The 16,650-nt window shown below is 39.2% G+C and overlaps 1 protein-coding gene across 1 annotated transcript; it reads left to right on the top strand.

Annotated features, from left to right (window-relative positions):
- On the top strand, positions 1 to 1,289 carry MELLADRAFT_113643 (uncharacterized protein; the record flags this gene model as incomplete). Its single annotated transcript, XM_007418384.1, has 4 exons — positions 1 to 10; positions 74 to 355; positions 418 to 906; positions 979 to 1,289. The coding sequence occupies 4 exons, from the start codon at positions 1 to 3 to the stop codon at positions 1,287 to 1,289; spliced, it is 1,092 nt and encodes a 363-aa protein (XP_007418446.1).
- Positions 1,290 to 16,650: the final 15,361 nt, after the last annotated feature.

The raw sequence follows: 16,650 nt of genomic DNA, 5'->3' as shown, positions 1-16,650 counted from the left end.
ATGAAAGTAAGTTATCTTATATTAAATATTAAGATTATAATCATAACTGATATAGTTATTCCATAACTATTAGGAGACTCGGTGATATTAGATTCAAGAGACGAATTCAATAACAACATAGACTTGACAGATAAGGATGAAGTCTTCAAGAAAGCAATGAGCTTAACGATGAAAGGAGACGGTTTTGGCGCATCGAAATATTTGAAAGTCTACGAATCATTAAGTCGTTTAGGATCCAATCAGCGACCCTCAAACAAGAGAGCTACATCAGCCAACCCAGTTTTAGAAGAGAATCGTACTGGGAACGAAAGATCAGATGGTGGTGTTTTCGAGAATGGAATGTGGTTCTTTCCAGGTAAGAAACCTAAAAGATCATTGATATGAAAATCTCGATATACTGATGAGGAATCATTATAGGGAAAACATCAAATTATCAAAATCGAAGTTATACGCCATACTTCGACAAGAATATCAAAGAGTTACGCTACCCAATTCCATTAACAATCTTCGATAAAGATTGGCAAAACAAAGCCATGGGTTATCATGTAAGGAAGAAAACTAAGTCAGTAGAAGGAGAGTTGAAGAGCGATTCTTATACTGGTCTTCCATACAGAGACGAATGGTTATTGGACTACGGAGAGTGGAGTATCCATTATAATGGATATATAACTGCTTTGAGAAATGCTAAGTTTGTTAAATTTGTGGAGTGGTCTTTAGCTCATAAAGCGAACGTCGAGAAAGTATTGTCATTGATGGGCTGGATGACAGCTTTGAAGTATGACATCAGAGTACGAGAAGAAGCTTTAATAAATAGAGTAGAGGTCGATGGATTGGTGGCACCACCAGATATATCAGAATATAATCAAGTCTTAGCAGAAGAATGTTTCGGAGAAACTAGATTAAGAGGTAAGTATTAAGCCTTACAAATTAATAGTGAACAAAGGATATTGACAGTCGTTTTTTAATTCGAAATGATAGATGAATCTTTGTTTAAGAAGGATCCGTATGTAGAAGGCGGAGAGAGGTACGGTTGGGACCCAGCAACCGGTAAACCTCCAAAGAAATTGGATCAATTCAAACAGAACAAACCTTATCAAAAATGGAACAACGAACCACAAGCGAGTGGCAGCAACTATAACGACCAAACTACAGTGGGAAAGAAACCATTCGAAAAGAAGAAGTTCGTTAGAGGTTATCAAGGAAATAATTTCGATGAAAATTATAAAGATAAGAGAGCCGCGTTGATGGCTAATAAGAACAGTAACTCACATCAAACTCCTAATAAGTAGGTAGTATTTCTAAATCGTTGTTTTTTCTCCCTCTTCTCAATCCCAACCTTGAGAAATTCCTTTTGTAATAGAAATGTGTGCAAAGCAGTAGCAATTTATTGATGTATGAAATATATGTTTGCCTTTTTCGTTCTTTTGTTGTGGAATAAAGCTTATTGAGTGCAGTTGTACAGTCTGATGAAATGGAAATAGACTTAGAGAGTTTAAAATCGTTACCTGACAACTGGCCGAAAGCAATAAGGTGTGAAATGAATGTAGCGAAATGGAGAGAGGCTTTAGAGAAACATCAAATGTTACCAGAGTATGAGGATGTTCCAGAAGGATTTGTTAGTGGTTTTGATCAAGGGATACCACACCACGAATTGCCATTCCCAAACTCGAAATATTTCACTCCCGATAATCACACCTCATCGACTTTAGCTTCAGAAAAGATTATTACGTCAATGAAGAAAGAAGTAGCTGCGAAACGTATGTTTGGGCCATTTTCACACGATCAAGTTAGCAAGGTATTCGATTTCTTCAGATCAAGCCCATTAGGAGCTGTAATCAACGGGGATGGTTCTTTACGACCAATCAATGATCTATCTTTTCCAAAGAACGACCCTCAAATAAGATCCGTGAATTCCTTTGTTAGCGCTGATGATTTCAAGACAACGTGGGACAATTTCAATGTTGTCGCAACCTTTTTCAAATCTTCGAAAACAGCTTGGCTATTAGGAGTTTTCGATTGGGAGAAAGCATATCGGCAAATCCCAACAAAAATGGAGCAATGGAGGTATTTGATGGTCAAAGATTTCGACGGTAATTTGATGCTAGACACGAGAATAACTTTCGGTGGCGTGGCTGGATGTGGATCATTCGGACGTCCCGCTGATGCATGGAAACAAGTCATGATGAAAGAATTCGATTTGATCACAGTTTTCAGATGGGTAGATGATAACTTATTCATCAAGAGAACTGGATCAACTATTGAAATGAAACAAATAGTGGAAAGATCACAAGAACTAGGAGTCACGACGAACGTGGAAAAGCTGTCTAATTTCGGACATGAGCAGAAGTTTATTGGTTTTATTTGGAATGGCTCAAATAAAACGGTCCAATTGCCAGATAATAAGTTGTCACAGAGGAAAGAACAAATCGAAGAGTATTTGGTTCCAGATGCTTCCATCACCTACGACAAGTTAGAAATTTTTATCGGAAGGCTAAATCACGTGACTTATATCTTACCCCAATTAAGATGTTATTTAAATAGTTTGCATCGGATGAAGAAAGAATGGGTCAATCGATTTGCATCAAGAAAATTGCCATCAGACGCAATAGAAGATCTACAATTTTGGTTGGAGACTTTGAACAATTTTAGAAATTTAAGATTGATAGCCACAAAGACACCGAAGGAAATTATGTGGGTCGGCGACGCGTCTACCTCCTTTGGTATAGGTGTATTGATAGGAACTAAATGGAATCAATTCAAGCTAATAGATGGATGGGAACAGAGTGGTAATTCAAAACGCGGCATCGCTTGGTTAGAAACAATTACTATACGTCTGGGTTTCCTGCTGCTTCTTGAAATGAGGGTATTACGAGGTCAAAATCTGATCGTTTGGACAGATAACACGACTTCCGAAGGAGTGCTACGAAATAAGAAATCCAGAGACAGAGAGGTGAATGACGAATGGAAAATTATCCAGCGTTTGTCAATCGAAAATGATATGACCCTACACCCGATGAGGGTGACTACTGAAGATAATGACGCGGATGAATTGTCAAGGGGAATTATCGGCGATCACGCCAACGTCGACAGGGTTTTCATTACCCTGCCAAGGGACTTGGTTGGTATAATCAATCAGGCGGTAGTCATAAGGAGGGTACATGCTGAGGAATTATGATGTGAATTTGGTTTGCAGAATTTATCAGATAACGTGTACAAACTTAACCTACACGAATCCCCATTTCTTCGAGTTTTCCTTTCGAGCTGTTGGCATGTAGCCTGGTCTGCATACCCCCTTACTTTATTTTGCTCATGATGGGCAAGCCTTGAGGTTTGAGCGCAATGCAATCCCCTTTTTATCCCGTTCCTGATGTTTCACGGTATTTCGAGTACAATGGTGAGACCATTTGGACTCCCCTGATCAACGGGTATTAATGTACACCTTGACTGGTCACCGGATGACAGTTGACTGGTGCCTTTTGACATCAGGCGAAACCCTGCTTTATTACCTTTACACGCTTGTTATCCTTCGTGTCACTTCGTCAACAAATTTATCTTACTCACCCGAACTTGGTTCAAGGGCCCTTGGGTATGTATGATGTTGCGTAATCTGACTAAGAGACATTTGTTTGTAAACTGATTTTATGCGTGTATTGTTGGCAGGATATGAGTCACCTTCCTCACTTGCATCTGAGGGAGTTCCTGTCAGGTAACGGAACAAACGAATTGTCAGATATCGACTTGCACTTACTGAACGGCTGGCGACCGAACACCCTGATAAGCTACAATAGCGCGGTCAAGAAATTCCTCCGTTACCTTGACAGCAACAACACGGAAGGTTTTGTTTTGCCAGCAAGCCCCAATGACATTTATGGGTTCTGTTTTTGGGCAGGACGAACGGAGTTGGGATCGAATGGCAACGAGGTCAACTCCAAGACCCTCAAGAAATACCTCTTTGGACTCCAGGCTTGGCATCTCTTTCATAACGTGCCTTACCCTCATGTCGTGAAGGATTGAGTCAAGGTTCTCCTACGAGCATCGGCACAAGCAGACGCCTTGCTGCCCACTCGCCCTCCCAAACCAGCCGTAATGGTTAAGCATCTCATCGCTTTGTCCGACGACCTCGACAAAGATAACCCAAAAGATTCTGCTATCCTAGACTGCGCGATCTGCGCCTTCTGGGGCCTCGCACGCTTGGCGGAACTGACATACGATATATCTTATGGAGAAACACCTTGGATCAACTTGATCTGGTGCAGTGATGTGACTCGTTCCACTACGGTCTTGAACTCCTTGACTCTACATGTCAGAGGTGCCAAGACCGCAAAAGCAGGCGTTGCTCAGATCATCTTACTTAACGGCCAACCGAGTTTCTTGTGTCCAGTACGTGCAGTGTTGCGACGGCTGGCGACGTCCTCGACAGGTTCAGACTCGCTGTTTGGTTATTTGGACTCGAGCGGACTTCGGCATAACCTCACTCGAACAGCTGTTGCCACCAGATGTATCCAAATTTGGGAGGCACGTGGGTGGCACGGAATTTCTGGACACTCCTTTCGCGTCGGGGGCGCGTCCTTACGGGCCGCTCTAGGCATTCCTCACGAAGACATTATGTCCCTCGGGCGATGGACATCGCAGTGCTACCGTCTCTATCTTCGCGAATACTCACCGGAGGAGACGAACGAGACAGTGGCTTTGCTGAACTCGAGTTCTTCCTCGAATGCCCGCTGAAAGGAGAGAGGAGGAATAGGTTCGCACAAGGTGGGGGTTTCGCTTAGGCTCAGGCTTGTTCACAAACCCGAGTGTTGGGTGTTTCACTAACCCCCCTTCTTGTGCGGTTTCCTTGGCACAGGCGCTTTGCTCTGCGTGTCAGATGGCCATCGCCTTCCCATCACGACGACGCGTTGACTACCGCTGCTCCTGGGGCTAGACCCTGGCGCGGTTATCAGTCAAGTCGTCGTAAGGGTTAAAGGCGAAGGCACCTCTTCCCCCACACCCCATACAACCTGTATGGCGAACGCGCTAGTTATAAGCTAGACATAGAGTTGTAATAGAGTCTTAAAACTTGTGAAAGACACAATCAAATAGGAGCTTAGAGACATGACTTAGTCGGCGTAGCCTGCTCCCCAACCATGGCTCATAAATGCGTGAGACAGAAGAGCTGAGAGACACTGACCGTCACGAATGGACCTTAGATCCATTCACCTGAGTGTGGATTTTCATTCACACTCAGGTGAATGAAAAATAGTGGTAACATGATTACACGTGTTCCCACTGTTCTCATGTTCCGGATTGATGACCTTATATCCATTCACCTGAGTGTGAATGAAAATTCACACTCAGGTGAATTTAAAACAGTGGTAACATGATTACACATGTTACCACTGTTCTCTTGTTCCGGAACATGTGAAGGGTGTGCCATAGGGTAAATGAGGCTCCCTTATTTCCAAAATCCACACAGTTTCCAGGCAGCTTTCAATTTGGAAAAGTTGTGGGGTAAAAACATCTTGACAAACAGGTATGCGTGTGTACCTGTGCAAATATTGTCAGCCCTGGGTACATATACATGTACCCAAAACTAACTTATAATATAGAACTTTCACTTATAAACCTAATTACATGTACATACAGCTTATAAAACACATGTAACATATAATAAAACATATACAAACACCAATTACATATACATATACATTTAAAAACATATGTAACATGTAATAAAACCCCAATTACACCTCATAACTCAGTGTCAAGAGTTAAAATGCTTATACTACATAAATTACATAACACGTCTATGTAATTATGTAATACTAATAATAATAATAATAATAAATAATCATTAAACCCTAAACCACAGTAATGATACAATCAAATATCACTACAATTAGGTTTGGAGAGGAGAGTATATAAACCCCTCCTCTCTCAGCCTTCAAGAACTTTCCCCCAAGCATTTTATTACACACCTCTTTTAAAGAACCCTTTAAAGTTCAATTGAAGTATATAATCAAGAGTCTTATAACAAATAAGACTAGTGATTCACTTCATCTCTTTAAGGAAGTTCCTGACTAGAAGACAAAGTAATTTCATCCTTCATCCTTTTTCTTTGGATCCTCTACTTCCCCCAAGTAGAACCCTTCCTCAGGTTAGTGACCTTCCAATAAACATTAAGGTTAGTCACCTTCAGAACAACTAAAGGTTAGTAACCTATATCAACTCATAGGTTAGTGTACCTCCAGAACAACTACAGGTTAGTGACCTACAACAACTCCAGGTTAGTGACCTTTTGAATAACTACGAGTTGGTGACTTTATTATAACCAGGTTAGTGAGCTCCACCTCACTCTTCAATCAGTTACCTGGAAGATTGAAGGAGAGCCTTGGATCCAGCTGTCATCAATTATCTCATCTTATAATTGAAACCTTGAACCTCCTTTTTAGGAGTTTATTAACTGTAGTCTGTCTGGATTCATCCAAACAGACCAGTTCCCCTCTCCCCTTTTTCTCTCTTAATCTTATAATTTTATTGTAATACATTATATTTGAAATATACATTTAATTATCTAAAATTAACAACCCACCTAGTCATTTGTAGTGAGCCCTGAGTATCCTTTTAGATACCCAACCCTCACAAATATGATGATCACACATGTTACCACTGTTCTCTTGTTCCGGATCATGTGAAGGGTGTGTCCTAGAGTAATTGAGGGTCTCTGATTTCAAAAATCCACACAGTTTCCAGGCAGCTGTTAATTTGAAAAAGGTGTGGGGTAAAAACATCTTGACACGTGTGTACCTGTGCAAATATGATGATTACACATGTGACCACTGTTATCTTGTTCCGGAACATGTGAAGGGTGTGTCATAGAGTAATTGAGGGTCCCTGATTTCAAAAATACACGCAGTTTTCAGGCAGCTGTTAAATTGAAAACTGTGGGGGGGTAAAATCATCTAATGATAATATTTGAAGTCAGATTGGCAACCTGAACTTCAGTACTTGATCCCTAGCAATACATTTCCTCTTTAATCAAGGTTTTAAATAATGCTTTTGAACCTCAAAGAAGCTGCTGGGTATACTAATATTCAGGTTTGCCTAACTAACCTCAATATTATATCTGTAGATTAGACGGGTATTCCATATACCCCTCACATGTCCATAAACAAAATATATTTTGATGTCCACTTCTCATTTGTAGTTTAGCTAAAGTCTGATTTTCTAACAAACATAATCTCCCTACCTGTTTCATCATTCAACAGCTGATTACCATCCCGACTGAAATTGAAAGCATGGCCAAAAAATTCATTCAATCTTGATCTAAAGTGTCTTATTTGTTGTTCTTTCATAAATACTCAAACAACCTATCAAAAACCCATTTAAACAAAGAACACTCAATCTAAAAAACCTGGTGTCATCATTGATAAACTTGATGTAAAGTTGCTGTTGACTCTGCTGAGAGTCTATGAAAGTGCTTCCAATTATACAATTATCTGCTTAATTTTTCAAACGAATTTCAGAAGAACTAAGCGGATGCAAAAAAAAATGTGAACAAATTGAATCAAATGAACACTGCAAACATTATTCAACTTCCCCAAGTGGGCAGGAAAAAGTGACTGGGAGTATGATTTGTCATAAAATGATCTATCACTCCAAACCTGAGCCATAACACCCACACTACATATGTGTAGCACACTCAGTGAATATGTGGTTATCATGTACATACAGTTCTGCTCAGTTATCTGCTCATCAGGATAAGTTATTCATATGTAATACATGCTGTAACTTTTTTGAGATCAAAAAAAGCATTCCAAAGATTCACTACATACAATGACTCAATGTTTTGGTGTAATCTCATCAACTCAACTGCATGTAACACCCTTTCTGTTACTAAGAAATAGCTTCAACAATATTGCCTGAGCACCTACAGAATTATATGTAGTGAATTTTGGACACAATTTTTTCAAAGTCAAAAAAGTTACATGTGGTATAACATGTGATTTATTTCTGCTGGTGGGCAAAAAACTGAGCAGACCTGTATGTACATGATAACCATCTATTGACTTAGCTTGCTGCACATATGTAGTGTGGGTGAAATGGCTCAGGTGTGCAGTATTAGATTCTTTTATGAAAAACTGTACTATTAATCATTTTCCTCTTACAATTTGGGGAAGTTGAATGATGTTTACAGTGGAATTGAAATCAATTTGTTCTCAGTTTGGGATGTGATGATGAATAAGGAAAACATGATATACATAACATTGTATGTTATTGTAATGTAATGTATATTACATTAGTTTACAGTGTACACATTGGTTTGCAGTGTACACTGAGTAGGGGCTAGGGTTAGGTTAAGCAATCATGGAAGATATTAATCTACCACGATTGCTTAACCTATCTTCCACGTCGAACCACTTCAACTTCTTGCCATCGATCGCAATCCATCACCACATCATCATCACCACCCAAAGTCCAGACTTTGCTTCATCACCACCCAATGTCCAGACTTTGCTGCTGTTTTCTCCTCGTTGTCGGACTCCGTGCTACGAACCGGGAGAATTCGGCCTGCTGTTCAGGGTGGTCGTTTGAAAGTGGTTCACTGGATTGACGAATTGAAGGCTTCTTTCCTACATCTACCGATTTTGTGAGTTACATCTTACAATGCAAATGTTCATCATTTATGAAGATTAATGTTTGCATATCAGCTAACGTTTGGCAACGATTGTTCTAGACTTCACTCACTTCATCCTCAGGATTGAAATCCTTCAACATTTCAGAATCTATCCCCTATTGATTCATGTTTCATCTAATCTACTAGCTTTCACACGAATCAAAAAGTATGACAAGATCAAGAAGTAATAAAAGAAAGGAAAATTCAGGTGTCAAGGCTTCGAGTTTCAAGTCTAAAACCTCACCAAGTTATTGTAAATCGAAGGAAAAATATCGGAAGGAGAAGGCTCTTGGGAATTCTTACACTCGTCATCATTCTAAGCGAACCGAGTTGAAACGGAAGCTTATCAAGGACCTTGGCTTACCTCTGGATACAAAATTCGTTTTTTGTTACAGTCTAAAAGACCAGCCTGTTCAACCTGGTCGGAAACCCCTCAAAATCAAAAGTGGCACGGTGGTTGTGATTAATAAGAAGGACTTATCTATTGTGATGGTAGTTTGATGTACCCCTTTCAAACATATGAATCAGTTCCTTCGAGAAAAGTATAATCATTTTGTATCAACCACTTTTCAACACGCACGTGCAAGAAATCAATGTAAGATACATTGTTCACTTCAACATGGTAGTAAAGAACCCAAAGAAGATGGTGAAGATGAGGAGAAAAATGTGTTATGTGGTTGGATGGGGTGTTGTGGCTGGAGAGGTGGATGCGAGAAAGGGAAAACCGCAGGTAAATCATCCATCTCTAGCCTTCTTAAAGTTATCTATGGTGATGATGACTGAGTAACATGATTGTATGGATTTATGTAGGGCCCTATTGTTTAAGTGCTTTTACTTCTGCAAATATTGGACGTATCCTTACCGACAGAGAACGAATGACCAAATTACATCAAATTCAAGATTTTTGGGCAGAACATTTTTCATTGTTATCCCTTTTTGTGTTTCAAACAAATCGGGCCCTGGCCTTGAAGGCAAATATTCCTGGCTTTGACTCTTTGGAATGGGAAGGTACACAAAACGGATTAGTTTTCGCTTCAAACCTTGTAGTAACATGTGATGGCTTTTGTAATAAAGCTCATACTGATAAAGATCATACCAGATATGCTTTTGGGATGTGGGGATTGGTCATTCGAGCTACAGGCCAGCCATACGATACGCAGGAGGGTATAATAGTTGCTGGGGAGGTGGTTAAGCTGGGGGAAGTTCTGGGTTCCAGGTTCTGCATTGATGATTTCGGGATTGAAGTCCTCTTGGGAGTTTGTAATGGTTTGTATGATCTTTTATGGGATACTACGGTTAGTTTGTTTTTAATGTTTTTCTAATATAATGAAACTGAGGATGATTATGTTTGTAATTTCAGATTGAACATTACACTACTCCCTGCATAGCTTACGATGGTGAAGGTAAAGTTGTTCCACACAAGACGAGTCAAGTGACTTTATATGGCTCATCATGCCAAATTTCGGAGTCACTGGTCCAGCGTATCAAGCTGCTGGGAGAGAAGAAAGAAGGTATGAGTGATGCGGAATGGAAAGAATATTGTGATGAGAGAGTTAAAAGTTATGAGGAAGAATCAGTGACTAAGTATGATAAGGCAGTTGAGAAAGATGAATTGAAGAAGGCAGATCAGGCTAAGAAACGGGAAGAACGTGAGAAGAAGATGTTAGCACAACCTAAGAAAAAACCCAAAAAAACAAATGTTATTTAATGATGAAATCTTGTGATGGAATCTTGTTTGTTTTTTTTCTACCTTCTAAAAAAACAAATGTTATTTAATGATGAAATCTTGTGATGGAATCATGTTTTTTTTTCTACCTTCTATTCAATGAGATGTACGTTGGATATGTGAACTAGGGTGAATCAAAGTCATCATCTTGGTCTGACTTATGGACTGTAATTCACATATGTGTAAATACAATTCACGTATGGGTGAATTGTATTCACATATGGGTGAATACAATTCACATATGGGTGAATACAATTCACATATGGGTGAATACAATTCACATATGGGTGAATTGCAGCACATGTGGGTGAATACAATTCACCCACATGTGAATTATATTGACCCATATTTGAATACAATTCACCCATACGTGAATTGTATTCATCCATATGTGAATATAAGGATGAATACAATTGAATTACGCTCCATAAATCAGATATAATTCACCCATATGTGAATTCAATTCACCCATATGTGAAATATATTCACCCATATGTGAAATATATTCACCCATATGTGAAATATATTCACCCATATGTGAAATATATTCACACATACGCGAATTGAATTCACCCATATGTGAATATATTTCACATATGGACTGTATGAACTACCGTGAATCAGTCATCTTGATATGATATCTGAATTGTATTCACCCATATGTGAATCATATTCACATATGAGTGAATTATATCTGACTTATGGACTGTATGAACTACTGTGATTGACGCTAGTTCATACAGTTGATATGTAAATTGTATTCACCCATATGTGAATATAATTCACATATCAACTGTATGCTAGCGTCAATCACAGTCATATTGATCTGATATGTCAATTGTATTCACCCATATGTGTATAGAATTCACATATGGGTGAATAATAATCACATATCAACTGTATGAACTAGCGTGAAACACAGTCATCTTGATTTGATATGTGAATATTATTCACCCATATGGGTGAACTTCACCCATATGTGAAATGCATTCACCCATGTGTGAATCGTATTCACCCATATGTGAATGTAATCCACCTCCACCCTTATGTGAATGAAATTCACATAAGGGTGGATTAAATTCACCCGTATGGGACATATGGGTGAATTATATTGACATAGGTGAAACATTTTCACATGTGTCATTATCATTGAAAGTGAGATGTCCCAAATGTTTTTCATTCACATAAGGGTGAATTTTATTCACCGTGAATGGAATTCACCCTCATTTTAATAAAATTCACCCTTATGTGAATGCAATTCACCCTCATGTGAATGAAATTCACCTTCATGTGAATACAATTCACCCTTATGTGAATGAAATTCACCCTTACGTGAATGTTAATGAAAAACATATGGGACATATGGCTGAATTATATTGACATAGGTGAAACATATTCACATATGTCATTATCATTGAAAGTGAGATGTCCCATATGTTTTTCATTCACATAAGGGTAAATATCAATCACATAAAGGTGAATTTCATTCACGAGTGGGTGAATGGAATTCACCCTCATGTGAATAGAATTCACCCTGATGTGAATGAAATTCATCCTTATGTGAATGAAATTCACCCTGATGTGAATGAAAAACATATGGGACACATATGTGATTGGGCTCTGTGTGAATGTCATTCAATATATGTGAAAATTCACATATATTCACATATATGTGAATTCCTACCACATATATCACGAAAGATATAAATTATAGCTTTCACATAAGTAATTCTCACATGTTTGAATATTCACATCGATGTGAATGCCATTCACGTATGCGTGAATGATTTACATATACTACATATGTGAGAAAGATAATCACCCTTATGTGAAAGGTATTCACATACAAGTGAATGTGTATCCATATGTATGTAACTCTCAATCACCTATGTGTGATCTTGTGATTACATATGTCTGTGTCTTTCACATATGTGTGAAATCTAGGATGGATTTCTTCCCAAACGTTGGGGTTAAAAAATTTGCACCAAACCAACCAAGGACAACATCACTTCCCATCTTCTTTCGCTTCCTTCACTTCTCATTGTTACGCACCTTCACACCTCATCACAAGATGGAACAAAGCCCAACCAGTGACTCGCGTACTATGAATGAAGATGGCTCGCGAAGTCATAACGATGCTGCCCACAATACTACCAAGATGGATCTCTCTAACCATACTACAGCCGGTACAAAATCTGCTGAAGCCCCTACTGGTGTTCTTCTGGCCCCTCCAGCTGGAGGTTCTTACCCCAATCGCGCGGCCGCCAAAATTTTTCTCAAGAACTTTGCCAACGATAATCACTATGGATTGTCATCGATTGATTCCAAACCCAGGTTGATGAAGTGGAAATGTATTCGAGGGCCAAATCAAAAGCAGATCCTTGCTGCTGCCGAAGACCCCACGATCACGATTCCAACCTGTCCTTTTCAGGTCTCAGCCAAGTATGTTGCAAGTGATACCACGTGGACAATCATCGTTATTCATGATGAGCATGACCATGGACCGATACCGAACCTCAAGGCCCCAAACTCCCCTCTCTCACGTCGAAGCATCCTAGGAAACAAAAACAAAGGAGTGATACCATTGTTTTGGATCTAACACATGGTTCTGACGATGACGACACCGACCACAAGGTTGCTGAGCCTCTTGACGAATATGAGATATTGATCAAAGAGTTGAAGAAGCTGGACAGCCACTCCCGACGAAAGCTAATGGAACAATTCTTGCGGGATTGTCAAATTGCCAACAAGGTTTCAGATACCAGGGACCCCGTTGTTGAACCAAAAAAGGACAAGGTTCAAACCAAGAAGGACAAGGTTGAAGCGAAGAAGGTGAGTTATATGTTGTTCTTGTGTATCTCTTTATGATACTCAAAGCTTGGAACAGGGAAGCTGACAATTGGATCGAATAATATCTTATTTAACATGTCACAGGCAAAATCAAAGAAAGTTAAGACCACCACCAAATCTCCTACAGAACAAGAAGTGGAAGATAAAAGCGAAGTTGAAGATGAAAGTAAGGTTAGTGTATGATCTTCTTTAACTTGTATTATGAATCAATTTCTCTTATTATGAAAGCATTTGCCTTTTATAGGGAAAAGGACGAGAGGACACACCGGAAGGGATTATAGAACCTCAAGATCCCAACACCGTCAACGGCAGAGAAGATCAAGCCGTTGAAGCGATTCAGGAATAAGAAACTGAAGTTTCTACCTCCAAGAATGTTCATAACAATGAAGAACAACACCCAGATGTTCCAGACTCACCTCTCACGTCTCAAGGGGATCCTCCATCACCTGTCACTACTTGGAATCGTCAGGTGGCTCGTGTAGAGAAAGGCAAACGCGCAGCTAAGAAAAGTGAGGCAGCACGTGGACCGAAAACTCGTAAATCTGTCCGAGTTAATTCAGGTAGTTTGGATAAAGTAAGTGAATCAACTTTTTCCAAGTATTTAATCATGTTGCTGAGACTTCGTTTGGGGAGCCAGGAGCAGCCAGCAAACAAGAGAGTAAAGCGGTCGGAACCTGTAAGTGATTTTACTGATGTGGGTTTCTTGTTCAAGGTGGATGGGATCCAGCTAACATACCAATCAGTTCTCCTTACAAAACATAACCTCTGCAGCAAAAGAACATAGCAAAAAACAAAAAAAAAAACAAAGAAGAACAACTCGTGAATGCCACACCAGAAGAACGTGTCTTGATTGTAAGTGTCTCACTATCTCATCATAATAATCAGGATTATTCTGACTTACTGATCGGAACATAAATGGAGTTTTGTCAAAAATCTTCCTGTGATACTTAGGCCGTTTGTGAAGTCGGCAACCAATGTCAAAGGTAATGGTCTGTGTGCTTTTGCTTCAGTCGCCGTTTCACTTGGACGGCCGGAATCAGATGCGGTGAAGGTGCGAGCAGCAATGGCTACCGAGGTACGCAAGAACTACGAGTGGTACAAAGACGCCTTACCTAAACTCAGCGAGGCTGGTACCGACATCAGCCATATGTTAGAGATTCTCGAATCCCCCCTTAATTACGCACCACGGCGTTTGTGGTATCCAATGCCAGGCGCCTGTTGTATCATAGCAAACACATTTAAAAAGATGGTCATCTCATACTCTGCGAATACGGTTTCTTCTTGCACAATACCTCCATTTTCATCAGCCCCACAAGGGAATACCCGACCTATCATTCTTGGTGTCATCCAAGGTACTCATTGCATCTCGCTGGAGCTTGAGTTTTCTGCCAACCTGCCCATTCCTCACATCTGTGAGGGTAGGGTACTCTTTGGGAGTACTCTAGGCTCACTAAAGATGGCAAATAGGTAATGGAGTAATGAAATTCTGGTCTTTTATTTCAAATATGTAGTAGTTACAATTTGAAATAAAGAAAAGAATGGAAGTTAAAAGGAACTAACAGTCTGTTTGGACAAATCCCGACAGACTGCAGTTAGGCGACTCCTTAAAAGGAGATTTCAATTATAATAGAAGTATTATAAATAACGGAAGCTGGATCCAAGGCTTCCCTTCAATCTTCTAAGTGACAGATTGAAGAGTGAGGTGAAGGTCACTAATCTGGTTGTTCTAAAGTCACCAACTTGTAGTTGTTCAAAAGGTGCACTAACCTGTGAGTTGATATAGGTCACTAACCTGCAGTTGTTCAAAAGGTACACTAACCTGTGAGTTGATATAGGTCACTAACCTGTAGTTGTTCAAAAGGTGCACTAACCTGTGAGTTGATATAGGTCACTAACCTGTGGTTGTTCAAAAGGTAACCAACCTGAGAGATTTCTACTTAGGGAAAGCAGAGGATCCAGAAAAGGGTGAAGAGATTACTACTTACTTTTAGTCAGGAAGCTGATTAAAGTTATGAAGTTATCACTAGTCTTATAATTATAAGACTCTTGATGTTACTTCAATAGAACTTTGATTCTGTTCTCTAAAAGTATGGTGTAATAATTGCTTGGGGGATTTTAGTGAAGGCTGCAAGAGGAGAGGATTATATACCCTCCTCTCTAAACCTAACTGTAGTGGTATTTGTTTGTATCACTACATTGGTTTAGGGTTTGTTGTTAATGATTGTTATGATCATTACCAATTTATATGCTTAATTACATATATACGCTAAGTGTATTATGTAGTATAAGCATTTTAACTCTTGACACTGAGTTATGAGGTGTAAATGATGTTTCATTACATATTACATGTGGTTTTAGGCATACATGTATATGTAATTGATATTTTTATGTCTTTTATTACATGTTACATACTGTTTATAGGATGTATGTATATGTAATTAGGTTTTTATATGATAGTTCTTGATTACAAGTTAGTTTTGGGTACATGTATATGTACTCAGGGCTGACATTCCCCACCCTCAAAGGAGGTCATTACTTCTTTTCAGGAGGTGTATGGGCTCTTTGTTGTGCTCTGAATTCCTGTAATGCTGTCTTTTCATTGGGTACTTTGTCTGTTGGTAGCCATTCATTGGCATCAGCATAACCATGCAAACATCTTATTGATGTCATTGATTCTCACTTTCTGATTGTGACTCATCAGACAATTGTCCTCCATGAAAGTCATACTTGTCATTCATTTGATCACTTTCATCAAGGTCCTCTTCAATCATACCTATTCTTATACCTTGACATCCTCTCCATTGGTGTTTTGGATCTTTGCTGCCACAGTTTGGGCATGCTTGAGAAGGTTTTCTCTCTGATGTACTTGGTTCAACCTTTGTAGTAGAGGGACCTTGAATCTCATCTTCTTCAAAGTCTGTTTCATTTTCAAGGTAAGGTGCTCTTGGTCTGTTCAAGTACCTCTTTTTAGAAATGATAGTTGTATTGTCAAAAATATCTTTGAATACCATTAAGAATATATCCCACTCATAAGGTGTAGTAAGTTGACTTTTGATTGCATTTCTAACATCACCATCCATTTTGTTCAAAATTTTATTCACAATTTTGTCTTCAGATGAATCTGGGTCAAAGGCAGCAATTCTTTTCTTTTGTGTTAATGACCATGTTGTGGAATTCAAATGTATGTTGGCATCAATTGTTTCTTATATAAATGAATCTTCCATGTGATTCCTCCAAACATTATTACCAAATGTCTTGTGGATTTCTTCTTTCCACTGGTCCCATGTCAGTGTGCCTTTACTTTTATGTTTGTCTATGTACCATTGTCCTGCTGTGCCAGTAAAAGCTGTGCTCAAAGTGGCTTACAACAACAAGAAGGTCCATTTTCAGGGTTGTGATTAGGTCATCACACCAGTCA

The sequence above is a fragment of the Melampsora larici-populina genome, assembly GCF_000204055.1.
Source record: "Melampsora larici-populina 98AG31 unplaced genomic scaffold MELLAscaffold_90, whole genome shotgun sequence".
NCBI classification, from domain to species: domain Eukaryota; kingdom Fungi; phylum Basidiomycota; class Pucciniomycetes; order Pucciniales; family Melampsoraceae; genus Melampsora; species Melampsora laricis-populina.
Note: the sequence above shows the minus strand (reverse complement) of the source record. Positions and strands in the feature narration are given on the sequence as shown.